The sequence below is a fragment of the Crocodylus siamensis genome, chromosome 3, assembly GCF_052110815.1.
Source record: "Crocodylus siamensis isolate JL-2025a chromosome 3, ASM5211081v1, whole genome shotgun sequence".
In the NCBI taxonomy this organism is placed as follows: Eukaryota; Metazoa; Chordata; order Crocodylia; family Crocodylidae; genus Crocodylus; species Crocodylus siamensis.
In genome coordinates this window covers 45,595,848-45,616,956 of record NC_143397.1, presented here as the reverse complement: position 1 = coordinate 45,616,956, position 21,109 = coordinate 45,595,848, and the positions used below count along the sequence as shown (strand labels likewise).

General features: G+C 44.6%; 2 protein-coding genes across 6 annotated transcripts in view; one reads left to right on the top strand and one right to left on the bottom strand.

Moving 5' to 3' along the window:
• Positions 1–21,109, bottom strand: part of ADGRV1 (adhesion G protein-coupled receptor V1) — a 479,769-nt gene that overhangs the window by 193,176 nt on the left and 265,484 nt on the right. The window lies entirely within an intron of this gene.
• LOC149868242 (uncharacterized) lies at positions 2,792–16,796 on the top strand. Of its 5 annotated transcripts, none has more exons than XM_090038254.1 (6): positions 2,792–3,203; positions 6,485–6,607; positions 12,479–12,574; positions 12,698–13,184; positions 15,116–15,187; positions 16,365–16,796. In XM_090038254.1, the coding sequence occupies exons 1-5, from the start codon at positions 3,183–3,185 to the stop codon at positions 15,181–15,183; spliced, it is 795 nt and encodes a 264-aa protein (XP_089894380.1). In that variant the 5' UTR covers positions 2,792–3,182; the 3' UTR covers positions 15,184–15,187; positions 16,365–16,796. The 5 variants fall into 5 exon arrangements, 3 of the variants coding, with proteins under 3 accessions (XP_089894380.1, XP_089894379.1, XP_089894381.1); XR_016441207.1 differs by having other exon boundaries at positions 2,797–3,203; positions 12,479–12,606; XM_090038253.1 differs by lacking the exon at positions 2,792–3,203 and having other exon boundaries at positions 6,385–6,607.

The following is a 21,109-nucleotide window of genomic DNA, read 5'->3' as shown; positions in this document are numbered from 1 at the left end:
CACGGGGCGGGGGCAGCAGTCCTGTCAGATGCTCCATCTGCCCTAGTATCACAGTGTTCGTAAACCATCCTGGTACCTTGAGGTATACAGAAAAAACAGTTAAAGCTGTGTCTATGGCCGAATCATGTATTGTCTGAATCAGCATCGAATCTTCAGATTCGGCCAAATCAAATCAGGGACAGTGATCAAGTAATTGAATCACTGTCCCCAATTCGGGCTGAATTCAAATCAAATATGGCCCATTTCACACACCCCTACTGGATAAGCAGGTGACCTTAGGAACATATCACTGGGTGCTAAATTCCAGGAAACCCTTGTAGAACCCTCTTAGACACTGCAGCAAGCAACAGAAGTTACACATAAACCTGCTGAAGTGATCAGAAACTGGCTTAAACCTGTAACAGAACATAAGTTCAGTTCATATAAACCAGTTCAGAATGGCTAAAACTGCTTTAAGATAAACCCGATTGAATGTAGTCTCAGGCTTAACTGATTTGGGTCAAACTGGTTCATGAAACTTCCATCCCACACACCTTCCTGGTTCAAGTTACAGCACAGTCCCCCAGCATCCCAGATCCTTTGCGCTCATGGGTGGGGTTGGGCTGTCTGCTCCAGAGAGCAGGTCTGGCTCCACCCTTTTGCTCTCTAGCCCAAGCAGGGGTTGGACAGACATACGCCCCCTGATGCAACGGAAGCAGGGAAGATTTATTCCCCACCTTCCCTACTCGGGGGCTGTAGCCCCTGTCAGTCATTCCCCCCTCCCTAATCCAGCATCAGGGGAAGGACCAAACCCAGAGCCAGCTGGCATGACCTCTGTCATCCATCTGCCTCATCAGCAGCTGTGGCTGCAAGGCTAAGCCCAATTGGTCTACTTGTGTTGCTGAGGCTGGAGGCACAGGGGCCTGCCTCAGCTAGGCCTCCAGGTCCAGGTTCTTCCCTGCAGGGACTGTGTGGCTCCCCACACCCAAGCTGGGTGGGGATGTCATGAAGCCCCAGCCAGCTAGGTATGGCCCTGTGGGGCCAGTCTATGGCAGCAGAGCCCTTTCCAGCCCACTGTGGCTGCATGACAGCCCAGCTCAGCAGCATGGGCAGGGGCTGGCTAAGGAACGGGCTTCCCAGGCCAACTTGGAGGCACTGGTGAGCCCTGAGCCCAGCAGCCATAGCTACACCCTGTGCCCTGTGCAGCACCCAGGGCTGCAGGTTCACAACCAGCTGCCAGCTGGCCAGAGCCAGGGGGGTTTCATAGTTTCATAGTTTGTAGGGTTGGAAGGGACCTGAGCAGATCATGTAGTCCAACCCCCTGCCATGGCAGGAAAGAATACTGGGGTCAAACAACCCCAGCAAGATGTTCATCTAACCTCCTCTTAAACACCCCCAGGGTAGGAGCCTGCACCACTTCTCTTGGAAGCTGGTTCCAGACCCTAGCCACCCTGACTGTGAAGTAGCGCCTCCTGATATCTAACCTAAACCTACCCTCTGCCAGCTTGTGACCGTTATTCCTGGTCACTCCTAGCGGTGCTCGGGGAAACAGTGACTCTTCCAACGCCTGCTGATCCCCCCTAACTAGTTTATAACAGGCCACAAGATCCCCCCTCAGCCTTCTCTTTTGGACTCGGGAGCAAGGAGCAGCGGGGAGAGTAAGGACACAGGCACATGTGTGGGTTGTTCTGCCCCCTCCCTTGCTTCCAGCTGCCATGGCTGTGCCACAGCTCTGGGTGGGGCATGGGAAGCTTCATCCCTGTGAAGCATGAGTGCCCCCACTCATGCTTCTTCCTAGTGCATGGAGCTCCAGTTCCAGTTCCTGGACACCTTGGAAGGCAGAAGGCACCTTCAGCTAGAACCCCACATACAAGGCAGAAGCCATTGGGCTGAAGCTCCCCCCACTCTGTCACCACATCCTGGAGTGGCGTACACTGCAGATCAGCTTCCCTCCAGCCTTGTGGCTGCTGCAAAGAGAAGGGAGAGCTGTTCTAGCACCCCCCGGCTTCTAGCCTGAGCTACTGCAGGCATGTGCCTGCGGTTCCAGAATTAAAGGTGAATATCTGTGCACTTGCAAATCAGTTCAATCTTTTCAGGTTAGATTAATCAATTCAGCCTCTGGATGTCTGTCCATAGCCCATGTCTTCTGATGTCTTCTGAAAATATTTTACTTGCTTTCTTTCCTTTTTTTTTTTTTTTAAAGCTACCAAATATCCCACTTCAGTGTGGACAGTCCTAGCTTTACAATACCTGACCCAGTGTCTAGAAAGATTTTTTTTTAAGTTGTCTTGGAAAAACACACAGCATTTCACCATGGCACAAGCTGAACTTTAGGGAGATGGGCCAGGGCTTCAGGTGGGATATGTCCTGAACTAGAAAGAGTATAGTCAATTTAGCACTGCACTAGTTGTACACCAATAAGCTCCCCTGCACTAAGCTAGGTTCAGCAATTCTGGTTTGGCTGGGCTCTAAACCCAGAAACAGTGTTTCTGCCTAAGTGCAGTACAGCTTATGTACCAATACTGGTGCCATATTGTCCTCACAATCTTATTTTATTCATAAGATTTGTACCCAACACATTTGCCTTCTCTTTCCTCCTATTAGCCCTAGTAGACAATTCTTTTCTACATAACTGATGGGTGAAACTTTAGCAGATGTTCACAGTTTCTGTATTCTAGTGCTTGGCCCACATACTACACTTGCCTCTGAACCTGAAATGCGTACAGCCACCTGGTTTTCCCTCAAACAAAGTTGCTAGGGCACTTTCAGAATCCTCCTTACTTCCAGTAGGGAATATTACAAATACTGAATAAAAACTTTACTTAGTTAATTAAGACAATTACTTTATTATTAGAGATCATTTTCCTTTCTGTACACAAATAGACACAAAGATAATTCATATAGCATATGAATTGATGGAACAAAATTAGTCAGCCTGTTTCCAGAGTTTCCCGCCCACCTTCCTAACCCCCCTCCCAATCATTGCTTCTTTTATTTTCTGGTAATTAACTAGTGTTTTTAGTTTAAGGGAAAAAAATATTCCTTTTTGGCTGACGACCTGGATTCTAGGGGAAAATACTGACTTCTTTTGACTCAGGCTATTGCATCCCTCTGTCATCATTACATCCAAAAGAGCCAATAGCTTTTACTCTATCAACTTTCATTAAGAATCTTGGATATGTACAACATATGCGTATGTCAAAATGAGGACTCCCTTTCAACTGGTAAGTGTAAAAATTTAAAAATATATATCATTTATAATAGCAAAAACACCGAGCAAAATGTGTTAAGGGCAATTGGGAAAAGGATACCATCCTAAATTGTCAAATAAATGCCCTGTATTTTGTCTGGATAGCCATTTTACAAAGAGGCCAATTCTCTTACTTCAGAGTGGATGTAAAGCGTCTCTCCATATACATATCCCATCCTGCCAAAAGCAGAAAGAGAAATCAGGTGGGGCAGGGACAGAGCACATGCGCTTGTAAGATGTATTTAGGTAATTACTAACTCCTAATGTTTAAGAAGTCCTGGATCAAACTTCCCAAAATCTTTTAAATAATATATTTTGAGTTATTTTTATTTATCTTCTGGTTACTAAGCCTTTCAGGAGTACTCAGGTGACTTTTTCATTTTTCCCCCAACCAGAGGGGCAAGATGCTTGCATATTAAAATCATGAGCTGAGATCTTCAATCACTTGTCAGAGGAACTGGCAGTTTTACTAAAACATCAAGTACCTCAAAATTTGTATTCAAATTAGAAGAATTAGAAACATAAGAATTATGATATCGGTACTAATCTCAACAAGAGCAAGCAGCAGTGAAGAGGGTGGGTAGATGGCATTCATGTTGGTGCTAGGTCTTGAGGAGAATTATGGGTGGAGTTGGAATGAGACTGAGAACCTATGGAGACCTAGAGGTTTATAATGCAGCATCCCAGCCTGTGACCCTCCCATGCTACCCTGGGAAAGAGAACATTACATAACTTGGTAGCAATTAATTGATAATCCAAACAACCTAAAGTTAGAATCCCTGCCAACAAAAGCCTGTACATCCAGGTCTTAAAATGTTTTATTAAAATGTAGTTAAACAAACAGCAGTCATTATAAGGTTATGCTTTAATCCAGAAATGCATTACCCTGTTTCTAAATTTGTTTTGATATCTTCTGTCAATATTTCTATGAAATATTTACTTTACAAAAGCAAAAACAGCATAACATCCACTTCAAGTATTAGATAACAAGGGGAAAACCTATGAGAATAACATATTTGTTAAGCATGTCTAATTTGTTCTGCTTTAGCCAATGTGTTGTCAACTCCCACGCTGCATTGCAAATAGGCCAAGAAAAGACAATTTTCACAACACAAGCCTAGCTGACCCTGCTGACCTGTGTGAATAGGTGTTGCTCCCTATGTCACAAGCAGAAGCAGTGCAAGTTGTGTAGGTGCAACAGTTAGCCACTTCTTGGAGCTGCTTGGTCGACCAGTTAACACAAAACACCCAAGAAGCTACAACTCCAGGCTTGACTGGTTGTATAGTTCCTCCTTTAGGACTGCTTATACCCAAATCCTAAATTGCTCTGGCTGCTGTAGCCCTTCCCTTAATCCAAAATACAAAAATATGCTGCACATGCAACAGTCAGTGAATCAGATTCACTTCTACCTGCAAGCTTCCTAGCACCTGCTAATGGGAAGAGCCAAGGAAAAAAAACCTCAGCCATCCGGCTAAGATCTTGCTCACCTAGGCATTTTCCAGCTCCACACTTTAACCAGGTTACTCAGAGGAAAACAAAAGGATTGGTCTGTAATGCTATGAAACAGCATTAAGGCCTTGTATAAAAATATGCACACTTGCTATCATCAGAATAGGGTTTTTTTCTGAGAGATTACACATATTAGTGTGGAGGTCATACATATTCCTTAACTCTTCAGAACAAATCCAGTTTGGTCCTGGTGGCAATTTAAGCATTCAGTTTTTTCCAAAACCTTTTTTGACACTTTGGTTACTGATAGGATTCTGCCTTTAGCAAACCAGAACAACCCTGAAAAGAAATGTGAAAAAAGTCCTTTAGACCTTCAGCCACTCAAATGTTTTTTTCTTTTCCTCTTTTTACTCAGTAATTTTAACTGATACACTGATCTTCTTGTAGGCTCTTATTTCTGAAAAAATAAATGCAACTACATTTTTCCTTGTAAATATGTCATCATATTAGATGGAAGGCAGGGTAGATTTGCACTTTGTAGACTAACTAAATCAGAGATACATACAGCGTAAGCAGGGCTAGATTAACGCACAGGCAAACCAGGCACATGCATAGGGCCCCAAGTGAGAAAGGGGCTTACTTGTGCTTGTTTTACATATTATAACTATTGACTGAAAAAAATAATATAAAAAATTTCATCTTCAGCGGGGGGCCCACAAATGTGTTTCCCTAGTGCCCACTAACGGGTTAATCCAGCCCTGAGCATGAGCTTTGTTGAGCCTAAGCTGACTTCATCAGAGCATGAGAGGACCTGCATAGAGCTGTGTATAAAATGGAGAGAGTGATTACAATACAAAAGGTAGGAATGGAGGGAGGGGACAGGCTGCGGGAGGACCTGTACTGGGGGGGGCTAAAAAAAAGCCAGCAATAAACCCATAGGAACAATGAGGCGCATCTATATGAGAAACATTACTGAAAAGTTGACTAACTCACTGTGTGGTAAAGCGTCGCTGTCTACACATGCAGACACTTACTAAGCAGTCAGTTAGCCAACCACAGAGTTAATTTGTTACTGGGGCCAAGAGCTGCCTGCTGCCAGGCCGGGGGGACACTGTCTCAGCCCAGGCTCTGAACTCTGAGCCGGCTCTGGCAGCGGGCAGCTCCCGATGGCAGGGACCTCTCTCTTAGTTCCCATTCCAGGAGCTGCCTGCTGCCAGGGCAAGAGGATATTGTCCAGGCCAGGCTCTGAGCTCAAAGCCTGCCCCAGCAGCAGGGAGCTCAGGCAGGGCAAGAAGCAATCTGCCAGCCCCTGCTCCAGTTGCGCAGCTGGGGCCAGGAGCTCCCTGCACCAGAAGACTTCCCTGGACTACGCAGGGAAGCCCTGCTGGGCACAGGGCTTGTCCCCATATGCATGGGGCAGGAATGCTCTGCAGCAGCAGCTTTTCCACTCATGCGCATTAGGACCCTTCCCAAAGTGTATGGGGCCAGGAGACAGCTGTTCCCTGCCAGCCCCTGGGCTAGCACTCAGGGGGAGCCTGGAGCTCCTCCTGGCTACTGCAGGGGGGTAGAACAGAGTGGGAGCACGTGTAGATGTGCTCCCCCAGTAGGCTTACTGAGTAGTACTTTTACTATGCCACATGTCTACCGCAAATTAACACCACGTGTAGACACGCCCAAGGTGATCACAAAGCTAATTCAGGTAATGGGATAAGAATCCATAGCACCTACTTAAACCCTGCTTAACACAATCCAGTCTGTGGATGATTTCTTGTTTCGCAGTTTTCCATTCAAGTTTCTTTTTACAGTTTTGCTGCCAAAGAAGAGCCACCCTGAAGTCAGCAATGGAAGAGCTTGGGAGTTCAGAATGTTCTGCCACAGGCCTGTGTCCTTCTGAAGCTGATGTCATCTCTGTTCATTCATGTTTACATGTAAGATCACCCATCGGCCCAATACGGGCAGCAGGGGGGCACCATATTAGGTGCACAGGGGCATAACCTCAGACTTACTGGTCCCCTGCCTCCACTTTGGATTCTGTATAATTTTCCAGAAGAATATAACGATTAAGAAGGCTAGCTAATCAGATTCTTTGCATACTGTCCAAGGGGTGAAATGAAGGAAAAGAGGAGGATATTAAGGTTGGCTTCCTCAGTGGAATAAAGGGTAGAAGGATATCCATATGATAGAATTCTGAAAGTCAAGACAAGAAGTTTAGACACTCTGGCAGTCAGCAACAGTGGCTCAAAATATATTTGTGTATAAGATCACAAAAATATTGAAAGGAAATATTTTATTGGCAGAATTCTGAACAGACTTGGTGGTGGAAGTTACATATTAAAGACCCAAGGGGAAAAGACTAGTTAAAGTCAGCAGATGATTAGCATGCTTCTGAAAGGTTTGATACAGAAATAAATGGTTGGACCTTTGGAGTGTTGTGCAGTAAGGAACAAAATGTAGGTGACTGTCTGGTTGTGGGAGGGAAACTGATGGAAAAGTTGAAGGTAAACATCATGTTACAGGGCTCAGTTACTATCTTATAAAAAAGGATTTTAATAAACCATTATAAGGTAAGATTTAGGGCTCTGTTGAGACAAGATAATGCTAAGAAACTCAGGAAATCCACTGCAGTTTAAAGGAGAAAAAGAAGGATGGTTTCTATAATCATGAAGTCACACAGTTTCTGAAAGAAAAAGATTAGACACATCATAGAGTGGCAGCAAGTCTGTTACATGCAGAAATACACTTTTTGGCCTAACTTAAATACATCAGTGGGACAGTTGATCAAAACATGTCACGTTTGTACTTTGTAGCACAGTCAAAATCATCAAGAGTCCATGGTACTAGTTCATGTTGTGCCTAACAGAGCTTGGCAACTATCTGATTTGCACACAAAGAAAAGCAATAGCTGCTGATGGTGCATTATTACAATGAACTTTTCTTCTTTTTTTTTAAACTAGGCTAAGTTACACAATGCAGCCATTTGGCAAGCACTGCGGTGAATCACAGCAAAACAGTATTTGCCAGAGAGACTCTCTGATGAGCTCATTTTGACAATGTATCACAGTGGGAATTTGTACCCAAAATAAGCAGCCTGCGTTAGCCATGCATTAACCTAAAAATATGCCCACATAGTTAAGCAAATATCAGCTAGAGCAAACTACACAGTGCACTCACCATTTTAAGAGAATCTCAGTAGACCAGCCATTTCAAAACCTATTTTTTCCTATACTAAATTTCAGAATGAATAATGATACCCCAGGTAAAAATGTTAACTATTTCTCAGTAATCTTTTCAAATACTGAAATATATCTATTGAATCAGGGCCCTTCCCAGAATAAATACAAAGAAGCCGACAGTCTGAATCTGTAACGACTGCAAAGAAAAGTTTCTTTTGCTATCCAAGATAGTAATTCATGAGAAAGAGAGAGAAAATGTTCCATGTGAGACAGTGAATTACCAGAGATCATACCCAAGGAGGAGTTTTAAACTCACTGAAAACCTTTCTGAAAAACAACAGAATAAACATGGTAAAAAATGACCACTGATATCCAGGAACTGTGAAAAAGCTGAATTATTCAAAGCAAGTGAAAAACAGACAGCAGGCAGAGTATTCATAGGAAATACCACCCACAGAGAGAATATTTCTGTCAACACTGATACAGGAACTTATGAGACGAAAAACTTTTGCTGAATAATTAGGTTTCCAATAAGCAGGTTTCGCAGCAACCAACCATTAGAATAGCCTAAACACCAGAGAGCAAAATTCAGTTGCTTCAAGTCTGTCTTTGGCCCCCACAATGCTTAACATGGTCATTTTCCTCCACAAGGGCCAGGTCTACACAAGACACTTACTGTGCAGTAGCTCATTGCTACTGCGTAGCAGTGCCACATGGCACAAACCATGATACAATGCTAGTGAGCAGCAGTAATGAGCTACTGAGCAGCCAGTGTCACCAAGAAGCTATGCAGGGATGCTACTGTGCAGTAATACCAGTTACTGCACCATCATTAGTACTTGGGTATGCAAATACTAAATGACTAGGCTAGACAATCACCTTGCTGGGGTCGTTTGACCCCAGTACTCTTTCCTGCCATGGCAGGGGGTCAGACTTGATGATCTGCTCAGGCCCTTCTGACCCTACTGACTATGAAACTATGACTCTGCAGTCAGCTTCTCATGTAGATGTGGCCAAAGTGCTTATTACTTGATCCCATTTTCCTAAAGTTCTTACTATTCCAGTTTTGTTACCACAGGAGATAAGGAAATTACTTACAATTAGTGCTCACTCAAATGAGAAAAAAATGTGGCCCTGGCGAGGCTCACTTATTGATGCTTTTAGAGCTTTTATTCTAGCTTTTAGAATTCCTCATTTCTAGGAATTCTACTCTCTTGGCAGCAGAAGGTTCATCTTTAGCAGTGAAAATCCAACCATTATGTATTTTTATACACACATACACACACACATATACATACATACATATATACACACACACACATATAAATACCCCCCACACACATTGCCTTATTTTATTTTCCATGAAAAAAAAAGATCTTTGCTATTGTCTTCTTAACCCTTCTTGTTTTGTATATAGTTTTTCTCATCTGCACTATTTTCCCTTACTTTATGTTTTTATTAAAATACAAGTAAAAAGCATGAACATAGAAAGCACATGACAAACTGTAGGATGACCAGCGACCAATTAATATATAGCTATTCCTAACACAGAATCAATACTGCACTCAAATTTTATTGTCATGAATAATAAACTTGGGTAGAGAAGAGACCTAAGAGTCCAGATCAAGGTTGGCAGGGAGAGAGCCTGATACTTTGTTCACATATGCTCTCTGTCTCTGGATTTGGTAATGTTGGAATAAAGAAACAGTGCAGTGCTTGGTTCCCCGAGTGAAATCCACATTTCTTAGAAGTCCAAGATTCCCATACAATTCATGAAGAAAGCAAGATGCTTCAGAATGTAGTTCAAAGCCAGTACTCCAACAGGGAGCCATGAAAACTGATTAACAGAGAACAGTGAAAAGAGATATGTATCCTAAACTCCAACCTTTCAAGGCTTAAAGGAAGACTGTAGGGAGGCAACTATGTTAGATGCACTCAAAGCCAGAAATTATTCCTCAAATTTAGGCACTTAAATCACCTGTTTCAAAAGAGCAGCAGAGGATGACTCTTTTTTTTTTAAAACACATAGCCAGAGAAGAAGTAGGGAGAAGTGACGATAGAGTAACATTTTAATGGCTGGGGGCAAAAAAAATCGCCCCAGAGGTAAGAATTCCAAGTTTGCAGCCTGATGGGCTCCAAACCCACATCTATAACCTCCAAGTGAGAATTGAATATAATGTGTATAAGCAGCATGCCACATTGGTAAGTGGCATGGCTTAACAGGAGGAATGAAGAGGGCCCTGAAGCCCAGCACAGCCAGTAGCCTGGTGGCTAGGTCCAGAATGAAATGTACAATCATAATCAAGCTGGAGACTGGGCCTGCTGGACCTTATAAGTTCCCTAGTTCTTGCAGCTACTATATCCATATTAAACCTTCACTGTTTGGAACCAAGTATGACCCTCTTCCCATACTGCTCACGAATTCCAGTCCAGCTCTCATAAGATAATAAAGAAACTGATAAAGTATATGGAATCAAATTCCCCTTTCATCTGTGTCACTGTAAACCCAATGTAACTCAAAGGAAGGCAGGAGTGTCTGTATGGATGTGTTTGTTTGCTTAATTCTGGAATTTAGCAGCAGATAAGTAACCAGCAATTGCAGAAGAAGCCTCTCAGCCAGTGAAACACAACTTTGCCAAGATTGCAAAGCGTGGGGGAAGGGAGGTGAAGAAAACTAACAGGGATTTCTACTAAAGGAGCTGGTTTTAAAGGAAAGCAGCAATGTTGGTCAAACTTCAGTCTTTGGTCCAATCCTATTCTTATCAATGAAACTGGTTTGATCAAAAATAAGAAATGTAGCAGTGTTGATGAATAATACTTTCACCTGATATATGAGTTTGAGATAAGCTGGAACTGGCACATTTTTTGTCTCTGGAAAACATGGCTGAAATATTTGATCACATGGTAACAGGCTGAATAAATAGGAGCTGGTATGCTAAATATCAATCCTATTGGTCTTGGCTGATGAATAGAGCTTGAGGTTTAAGGTGTGGCAAACCTTCTGTAAAGATTTACTGGCACTCACACAGTGAGCCCTATTATACCTTCTTTACAGAAACTGGCACACCTTGCTTTAAAAAAGAATAAATTAATCATAAGAGTACATGAACAGAGATGTCAAATCTGAGACAAGTAGGTTTATGCTTTGTAAGGAGAAAAAAGGTCAAAACTAGGCTATTATATTTCATCAGTGAAGATTTTGAAAGAATGAGAAAAATACCAGCACAAAAAAGAATTTGTGGGGATGGTTTCATAAGAAATATGCAAATCAATAAATAGACAGGACAGCCTAGATCATCGTCAAAATCAGGCACCTTTCTAAAGAGCTGATATGCCACGTATACTCAGAAATTGATTTCATTTTACTAATACAGAAATTAACAAAGATAAAATTCAGTTCAAGTTTCCTCCTCAAGCTTAACATTTGCTTCAAGTTTTGCTCCCTCTGGAACATAGCCTACTCTATACACTTCCTTTGCCTGAAGAATCACACTATGTTGGTAGCAAGCCAGCTATAAATACTGAATCAGAAACGTGGATTTTGGGGATTTTAATCAGAGAATTTACAGGGAGGTTGGGGTTTTTTTTTTATTTAATCAGAAAATTTGCCATTTTAAACAGAGAAAACCAGGATCCTTGCTGATAATACCTTGGGCAAACACATAAAATTTTATTATAGCCTTTGGTACATAAACAGTCACTAATTATTACTTCTTTTCCTTAAAATAAAAAAATCCAATTTCTCATATAGATAGGAAATAGTTTTTCTGATCTGTAAAAATGACTGAGTTATATTAATAAAGCCTCCCCAACCCCAAGTTTACTTTTATGTTTCAAATAAAAAATATGCACTTCGTTAACTTAAAAATATCTGAAAGTAGACATGTCAAATATGTGCATGTACTGTTGCAGAACTTGTTAAAAAGCTAGCCAGCCAGTCAAACGTGATAAAATCTGGTTCAACAGTTTAAGTTACAAGTGTCCCGCACGCACGTGTGCCCCATAACTAACTTTTGACCCGAGGCAGCGGCGGCAGCAGCAGCAGCAGAGGAATCGGCAGCGGGGGCAGCAGCAGCTGATCCCCCGAAGGTAAGTGGGGCGGAGGGCCTCGGCACAGCTGAGCCGGATACGGAGGGGAAGCCCTCCGGGTCCCATATAGCTGAGCCGGTAGGGAGCCGCGCTCCCGAGCCGCGCAGCGCGAACAGAGCGCGCCGGCGTTTGCGCAGGCGTTCGCGCCGGCGGGCGGGCCGGGAGGGCCAGGAGTGGGACTCCCATACGGGTAGGACGTAGACACCACACAGGTCTACAAATAGCAGCTTAGAAGGATGTATACGAGGAGTGCTGCTAGGGCCTCTGCCCAGGGGGACAAGGCTAACCGGGGCTGGTCTGAGGCCTCCACCCAGACCGAGCCCATGGGGGAGCTGATGTCCCCCTACCTCCCGGCCTGCGGGGGATCCCCAGCAGGGCCGGGGGGGGGCAGAGATTGGGAGCCCCCACACCTGTCGGGCAGGTGCCCGGCTTAGGGCTCTGGAGGCACAGGTGAGGGAGCTCCGGGAGGAGGTTAGCAGGCTGAGGGGGATCAGGGAGGCGGAGGAGGAAATTGACAGTTATTTCCTTTCCCTGCAGGACCAGGAACCCAAGGAAGAAGCAGCCCAGGGAAGGACCTCCACAGCAGAGTGGCAGACAGTCACAGCCAGGACCGGAGCGGCTCGCAGCGAGCAGGTACAAGCTTCTCCAGTCCGACTGGAGAACAGGTACGAGGCCTTGGCGACTCTGCAGGAGATGGAAAGGGAGGAGGAAACCCTTGGGCAGGAAGAAATGCCACATTCTTCACACTCCAAACAGATCAAGAGATCCAAGAGGACCCAGAAGAGGAGGAGACGCGTGCTCGTCATAGGCGATTCCATCCTGAGAGGTACGGAAGGGCCCATTTGTCGCCAGGACCCTTCAGCACAAGAGGTCTACTGCCTGCCTGGAGCTAAGATTCGGGATGTGACGGAGGTAATCCAGGCCAGGATCAAGCCCACCGATTACTACCCCATGGTCCTTGTCCATGTGGGTACTAATGATGCAGCCAGGAGAACCCCCGATCACCTGATGGCAGACTACCAGGCTCTGGGCGGCGTGCTGAGGGAATTCGGTGCACAGGTGGTATTCTCTTCCATCCTACCAGTGAACGGACGCGGAAGACGACATGAGAACTGCATCCGAGAGACCAACTGGCGGCTTCGGCAGTGGTGTCTCGAGGCAGGCTTCGGCTTCCTGGACAATGACCCACACATTACAATGAGGGACATGCTCAGCTGGGATGGGCTTCACCTGTCCCCCAAAGGTAAGCGTGTGTTTTCTTCCAGGTTGGCGGATCTCCTCCGGCGGGCTTTAAACTAGGCTCGTCGGGGGGGAGGGGAAGATGAGGGTGGGGGAAGCCGTGGACCACCAAACCAGGTGGCACCCACAAGGACAGCCCAGCCTGAAGAAAGAGAGCTTTGGGAACGTGAAAGACAGGGGGTGGACAGCAATACGGCACAGGTAAGGAACGGGAAGGTTAGAGACAAAAAGCCCTTTAGGACTTGGAGCGAGGGGGCAGCAAAAGCACCAGTCACAGGGCTCAAGTGCCTATATACTAATGCTAGGAGCATGGGGAACAAGCAGGATGAACTAGCGCTCCTGGTTGCACTAAACGACTACGACTTAGTGGGGCTGACGGAAACCTGGTGGGATTCATCCCACGACTGGGTGGTACATATTGAGGGCTATAGATTGTACAGAAAGGACAGAGTGGGGAAAAGGGGGGGAGGGGTTGCGCTCTATGTTAAGGAGCAATATACATCAACCCTCATCAAGACAGAATCAAAGGATGAGGAAGTAGAAGGACTGTGGGTTAGGCTACATGGGGGGCAAGGAGAAAAGGATTTGGTGGTAGGGGTCTGCTACAGACCCCCACATCAAGGGGAAGAAATAGATCTGGGGCTCCTGAGGCAACTCTCGGAGACCATAAAAGCTAAAGAGGCGGTGGTCATGGGGGACCTAAACTACCCGGACATCTCCTGGGAGACACAGACAGCAAAGTCCCACCGCTCACACAGGTTTCTAACCTGTGTACAGGACCTCCACCTGACGCAGGAGGTACATGGTCCCACTAGGGGGAATGCCTTACTGGATCTGGTATTGGCAACGGGGGATGACATAGGAGGGGACCTACAGATCGGTAGCCATCTGGGGGACAGTGATCACCTAAAAGTACAATTCAACATAAGGCGTCGAGTGGGTAAGGTAACCAGTAGGGTGAACGTGCTGGACTTTAGGAAAGCTGATTTCAGTGAACTCAGGCGATTAGTGAAGGACGCACTGCAGAGTAGTAGTTTTGAAATGATGGGAGCCCAAGAAGGGTGGCTGTGCCTTAAGGAAGCTATCCTTCTCGGACAAAGCGAGACGATCCCCGTGCGAGGTAAAAGAGGGAAAGGGGCCAGGAGGCTTCCCTGGCTGACCAGAGAAATCCAGGGCAGACTAAGGGCCAAAAGGGGAGCACATAAAAAGTGGAAACAGGGAGAGATCACCAAAGAGGAATATACCTCTTCTGCTCGTGCTTGTAGGGAGGCAGTTAGACAGGCCAAAGCTACCATGGAGCTGAGGATGGCAACCCAAGTAAAAGACAATAAGAAATTGTTTTTTAAATATATAGGGAGTAAAAGGAAGGCCCAGGGAGGAATAGGACCCCTGCTAAATGGGCAGAAACAATTGGTGACGGACAGAGGGGACAAGGCTGAACTCCTCAACGAGTTCTTCGCCTCAGTGTTCCTAAGCGAGAGGCATGACAAGTCTCTCACTGGGAGTGTAGGGAGGCAGCAGCAAGGCACCAGACTTCCATGCGTGGACCCTGAGGTGGTGCAGGGTCACTTGGAAGAACTGGATGCCTTTAAGTCGGCAGGCCCGGATGAACTCCATCCGAGGGTACTGAAGGCACTGGCCGACATCATTGCAGAGCCACTGGCGGGAATATTTGAACGCTCGTGGCACACGGGTCAAGTCCCGGAGGACTGGAAAAGGGCCAGTGTGGTTCCCATTTTCAAGAAGGGGAGGAAGGAGGACCCGGGTAACTATAGGCCAGTCAGTCTCACCTCCATCCTTGGCAAAATCTTTGAGAAAATCATCAAGGCTCACATTTGTGAGAGCCCGGCAGGACAAATTATGCTGAGGGGAAACCAGCACGGGTTCGTGGCAGGCAGATCGTGCCTGACCAATCTAGTCTCTTTTTATGACCAGGTCACAAAACGCCTCGACGCAGGAGGAGGGGTGGATGTCGTATACTTGGACTTCAGGAAGGCCTTTGATACGGTATCCCACCCCATACTGGTGAACAAGTTAAGGGGCTGTGACTTGGATGACTGCACAGTCCGGTGGGTGGAGAATTGGCTGGAGGGTCGCACCCAGAGAGTCGTGGTGGATGGGTCGGTTTCGACCTGGAAGAGTGTGGGCAGTGGGGTCCCGCAGGGCTCGGTGCTTGGACCGATACTCTTTAATGTCTTCATCAGCGACTTGGACGAGGGGGTGAAATGTACTCTGTCCAAGTTTGCAGATGACACTAAGCTATGGGGCGAAGCGGACACGCCGGAGGGCAGGGAACAGCTGCAAGCAGACCTGGACAGGTTAGACAAGTGGGCAGAAAACAACAGAATGCAGTTCAACAAGGAGAAATGCAAAGTGCTGCATCTAGGGAGGAAAAATGTCCAGCACACCTACAGCCTAGGAAATGACCTGCTGGGTGGCACGGAAGTGGAAAGGGATCTTGGAGTCCTAGTAGACTCCAAGATGAACATGAGTCGGCAGTGTGATGAAACCATCAGAAAAGCCAATGGCACTTTATCGTGCATCAGCAGATGCATGACAAATAAGTCCAAGGAGGTGATACTTCCCCTCTATCGGGCGCTGGTCAGACCGCAGCTGGAGTACTGCGTGCAATTCTGGGCGCCGCACTTCAAGAAAGATGCGGATAACCTGGAGAGGGTCCAGAGAAGGGCCACTCGTATGGTTAAGGGCCTGCAGGCCAAGCCCTATGAGGAGAGATTAGAGAAACTGGACCTTTTCAGCCTCCGCAAGAGAAGGTTGAGAGGCGACCTGGTGGCTGCCTATAAGTTCGTCAGGGGGGCACAGAAGGGAATTGGTGAGTATTTATTCACCAAGGCGCCCCCGGGGGTTACAAGAAATAATGGCCACAAGCTAGAAGAGAGCAGATTTAGATTGGATATTAGGAGGAACTTCTTCACAGTTCGAGTGGCCAAGGTCTGGAACGGGCTTCCAAGGGAGGTGGTGCTCTCCCCTACCCTGGGGGTATTCAAGAGAAGGCTGGATGTGTATCTAGCTGGGGTAATGTAGGCCCAGCACTCTTTCCTGCTTATGCAGGGGGTCGGACTCGATGATCTATTGAGGTCCCTTCTGACCCTAGCATCTATGAATCTATAACTAAATTTATCAATATGACAAGATACAATAACATCTTTCTTTATTTTTTAAGGGCCCAGGTAAGTCTTCACTGAAAACTGAGGCGAGAGGAGAGGATTTATAAGTTACAGAAGCCAAATATCGCTACTTCAATGATTCCACTAGCTGTGAAAAATGTTTGCCTAGTATACTAACATAATAAAGAACTTACAAGAGCAATTAAATATATCTGAATAGATACATGCCAAATACTTCAGGACTGAGGAATTTAAATACCTTGCTGGCAAAGAAATGGAGATTATACACTCCTCAAGTTTGATAGCCTGCTTATGAAATTATTGCTAGCTACAGAGGTATCCAAACCTAGCTGTCTTCATATGTTTTTTGGAGCATCAAATTCTAATTTATCTATGCTTAACTAATATCTGTATGTAATGTGTTTTGGGAAGGATGCAATCATATTTTTCAAACAACTGTCATTCTATCTGTGCCTTCAATTAAAAGCTGAACTGAATCTTAACAGAATTCTTCACTGTCTTCATAATATACAAAAGATAACCAAAAGAAGAAACTAGGGCTAGGGACAGACATTCAAAAAGCATGAGCATGAATAGATTCAATCTTTGCAGTTAGTCAAACCTGGCTAGCCTAAACCAGTTTGTAGCCACAAAGACATCTCTTCTGGACTGAAAAAAAATGCAGGCACATACATGCCTGCAGTGGTTCAGGCTAGAAGCCGGGGATGCTGGAGCAGCCCTCCCTTCCCTTCTACAATGCTGAGCTGAAGCCAGACCCAGCAGGACACTGATTAGGAAGGGGTTCCCTCACTCCTGACCTGCCCAGCCCAGCCCAGCCCAGCCATGAATTGATAACACAGTGTTTATCACCCCATTAAGAAAAAAACAGAGGGACGCTGCCAGCTACCTGTTGATTCTCCTTTTGTCCCGTCTGCCATAGCATGGGGTGCAGCCAGCATGTGGTCTGCTAGCTAACCCTGTGTGCCTGTGTAAGGCAGAGGGGATGCAGAATCCCTGCTCAGAGGGAAGGAGGAAGAGCAGAAGCCAGGCAGACACCTGCAGTCTCTGCCAAGGCTGTAGCCAAGGAGCAGAGGGGAGGGCCAGCTCTGCTGTGGAGCAGAGAGACCTGCCCAGCCCAGAGAGCATGCTGGGATGCTGAGGGAGTCTGATTTAACTGATAAACCAGAAAGGGGTCTGGGACAGACATTGCATAAACTGGTTTGTCCCAAATCAGTTAAGTCTGCTACTACATTCAACCCGGTTTCTCTCAAACTGGTTTCAGCCATTTTCAAACTGATGCACTGAATGTTTGTTCCATTATAGTTACAGATCTCTTTCAAGTTTAAACCAGTTACTGATCATTTAAACTGGTTTATGTGTAATGTCTGTCCCTAGCCAAAATGACTTGTTTTTAAACATATGATAATTAGTGGTGTTTTACTAAAATGTAGTGGCATTGACTAGACCTATAACTTCAGGTGACCTTTTTTGTCTTTATAGCTGGCCTGTGTTTACTCTAAGGCTCACCTTGACATCTTTCATGTAAAATTCATGGCTTAGCCTCAAAAGGGTTTCCAGACATGCTTACTATTATTCATGTTACTATTACAAATATCAGTCTTGCCACCAGAGCTGTCCCTAGGGGTGTGCAGGTCAGGCGGTGGCGAATGCGCCAGCGGCCATGGCGGCTGTAGTCCAGCCTGTATGACACTGTCTGCAGGGCCTTCCAAAATGCGGGGCCCAGGACAGTTGCCCTGATTCACCCCCACCAGAGATGGTTTTGCTTGCCACAGATCATAAAATAGTTGCACCAGACACAGTATAAACACAGAACAAAGAGATCCTTTCCTCTCCCTGCCTTCCCTACCTAATGAGTTGAAACTTTCTGATTTTTTTTGGATATTTTCCTCATCCAAGACTATAGTAGTTACATGGACTATTTCCACAACAATTAACATAATTATGGAAGAAACATAGTACTGCATTTTTAAGTTTAGTTAGAAAAATATTGTCTGGAATGGCTTATAAATGCAGGTGTCTGCCTTTAAACACTGCATTAGATGAGCACTTGAGATCCCTTCCAGCTCTGTGGCTCTATAAGTCTGTATAAGCAGACTGCACAGCAGTTTTAGGAGGGTTTTTATATTTATTTTATATTTTACACTGTTTTAAATATGTACATGGGTTAATCACTTCCCCATATGAATGACCAAGAAGTTCAATTTTGCTGCCGAAATCATCAGAACTAGAACTTCACTAACAGAACACAGGAGTTAATATCCCTACTCCTTCAACATAAATCCAAACCCCAGTTTTATAAAAGAGTCACCACTGGTGAGAGCACTATGGTACCCTCTGCAGTGTGTCAGTTCACTCACAAAACCAAAGAGCATGATTTACTCTCATATATTGCTTGCAGAAATTGAGTTTATTTTACAATAGTTCATTTTTTTCACATTAAAAAAAATTCTTAATGTCACAAGTTATGCATATAGATCAAGTTGCCTCTGTATATTGAGAAGGAAAGTGAAATATTCCATTTTAAATATTAAATCAGCAGCATAACTGGGCAGTTCTATGCCCTGGGTGGTGGTGGCACACAGAGCAACAGCTGCAGCTGGGTTGATGGTAATAACAGCCAAGGCAGCATCATGATGCTTGCTATTTTTGCACTCTTTTAAGTTGATGCCTATGGCTGGTGCCCTCTCCCCCTTAGTGCCACTACTGTATTAAATCATTTGCCCTGGTACTCAAAAAGGTTATTTAATAATTATTATTTTTATAATTCGTAAACTCCCTGATAAATTTGTGAGTTGTGACTTCAAAGCAGCCTATGGGATTTAGGTATGTACCTTCTATTAACCTGCCTTACAGTTTGGGACTTAAGAAAATCAACCTATTTGGCTTATCCAAGATAAGGTTAAAAAGTGACTTGAACACGGAACAGTGTCCGTGGATGTTTACTGGGGGAAGAAGATTATGATTATAGAGAGCTTTTAGTCTAACAGTCAAAGGTTTAATAAGATTCAGCTCCAGGAAGTTGAAAGTAGATAAATATAAACTAGAAATGAGGCACAGTTTTAACTGATTTTCATCAGATAACTATGACCCCATAACAGCTATTCTTATATACAGTTTTGCTATATGTTTATTTCTATGCAATTGCTCTCACCAGCTATCACTGATTTATCTGACAAAGAAATAAGATGTTATTAAGTATGATTTTGTTTGGCTGATCTTTAGAATTGGACAACCCAAGTTTATACATTTCATATTTTTAAATCATACATCTTATGGCAGTCATAAGCAGGCAGATTTAGAGATGAAAAGGAGAACTGAAACCCTGATAGCATAGTATAACCATATAAAAATTGAAATTTTACAGCTGTTACCACATCTGGCTTCCAGCCTCTACATAAGGAAAATTACGAACTCTAACTATTTTCTCCGAAATATTTTCTTGACAGCAAGTTTGACAGGAAACAGAGAGGATCAGTTCAGGAGGGAACAATGCTACAGAAAACGTGGAACATTTCATGGAGAAGATGGCTGATCATGGTCTTCCCTTTACTGACCTTCCAAATACTAGTGACTACCAGTCTCAAGTTTCTTAGAACAATGACTTTTCAGCCTCCCTTCCCCTGCCTTAGGATGCAAGCAAACCTCAGCTCCCTCTGTGCCAACCCTTGATGCAATTCTTCCTCCTTTATATTACACAGGTGCTGGCATTCATAAGCATTCTCATATCCAAGAAATAGTCATGCCAAACTGTACTTATTCTCAGGACTGGGAACTGATGTTTGATTCAGGTTTGTAAATGCTGAGCATTACCAAGCCAAAGGTCATTTATGGAAATGGGCCTTAGAGTACACTGTCTCCCCTTCCAAAGGGGATGTAAGTGAACATAGACATTTTAGGCTTTCCATCTATATGGGAGAAATTTAGTGTAAGGTACACAATGACAAATGATAAATAGGTAGGGCTGGGTAATACATTAGGGACTAAAGAGTCCACCCTATCTTACCTGACTTCAGGCTAATATGGCTAACCACCTCAAGGACAAATGGGTGCGAGTCTCAAGGGGCATGTCTACATATGTCCCCAGCTGTGCAGTTGTTACTGCTCAGTCATTTAGTACCTGCTAAAGGACTGCGCAGTAACCTCTATTTCTGTGTAGTCCTGGAACCATATGGATAATTTCTGACCCTACTGAGCAGTACAGTCAGAAATGACCCATATGGTGCTGGGACTGCATAGTAACAGAGGTTACTGTGCAGTCATTTAGTACTTGCTTTAGTGGTGTAGCTTGTTGCTACAGTGATGTAGCATCAGCAGGCACGAACTGTGACACCAACGCTACTGCATAGTAGCACTGGTGTCACGGTTTGCATGCTAAGGTTTACATTTTCAAAACATGTAATGTTTCCCTTAGGAGTCTGGCAAAACTCAAAGAAGTATGAACATTTCTGGGAAAATTGTTTAATTCAATTGATTTTTCTCACAAATAGAGGTTTCAGCTAAGTATGCTTTTCTATCATATAACAAAAACCAAAGCTTGCTGAGAAATCTGTGGCAGCCTCCTTAGTGGATGACTGTATGGTAAGATCCAATAACGATATACCGGGAGTTCACTAACGTTTTTTCCAATTGTGGCATCCACGCAGATTCATATTTTCCCATTTTTGCAAAAGCTGAGCTATACTATATTCCTTCAGTGGCTTCTATGAAATAAAGGAGGCTAGTCACGGAGCAAGTTGTTATTTAGTTCCATTTGCCTTTCCTTACTGTATATCAAAGGGGG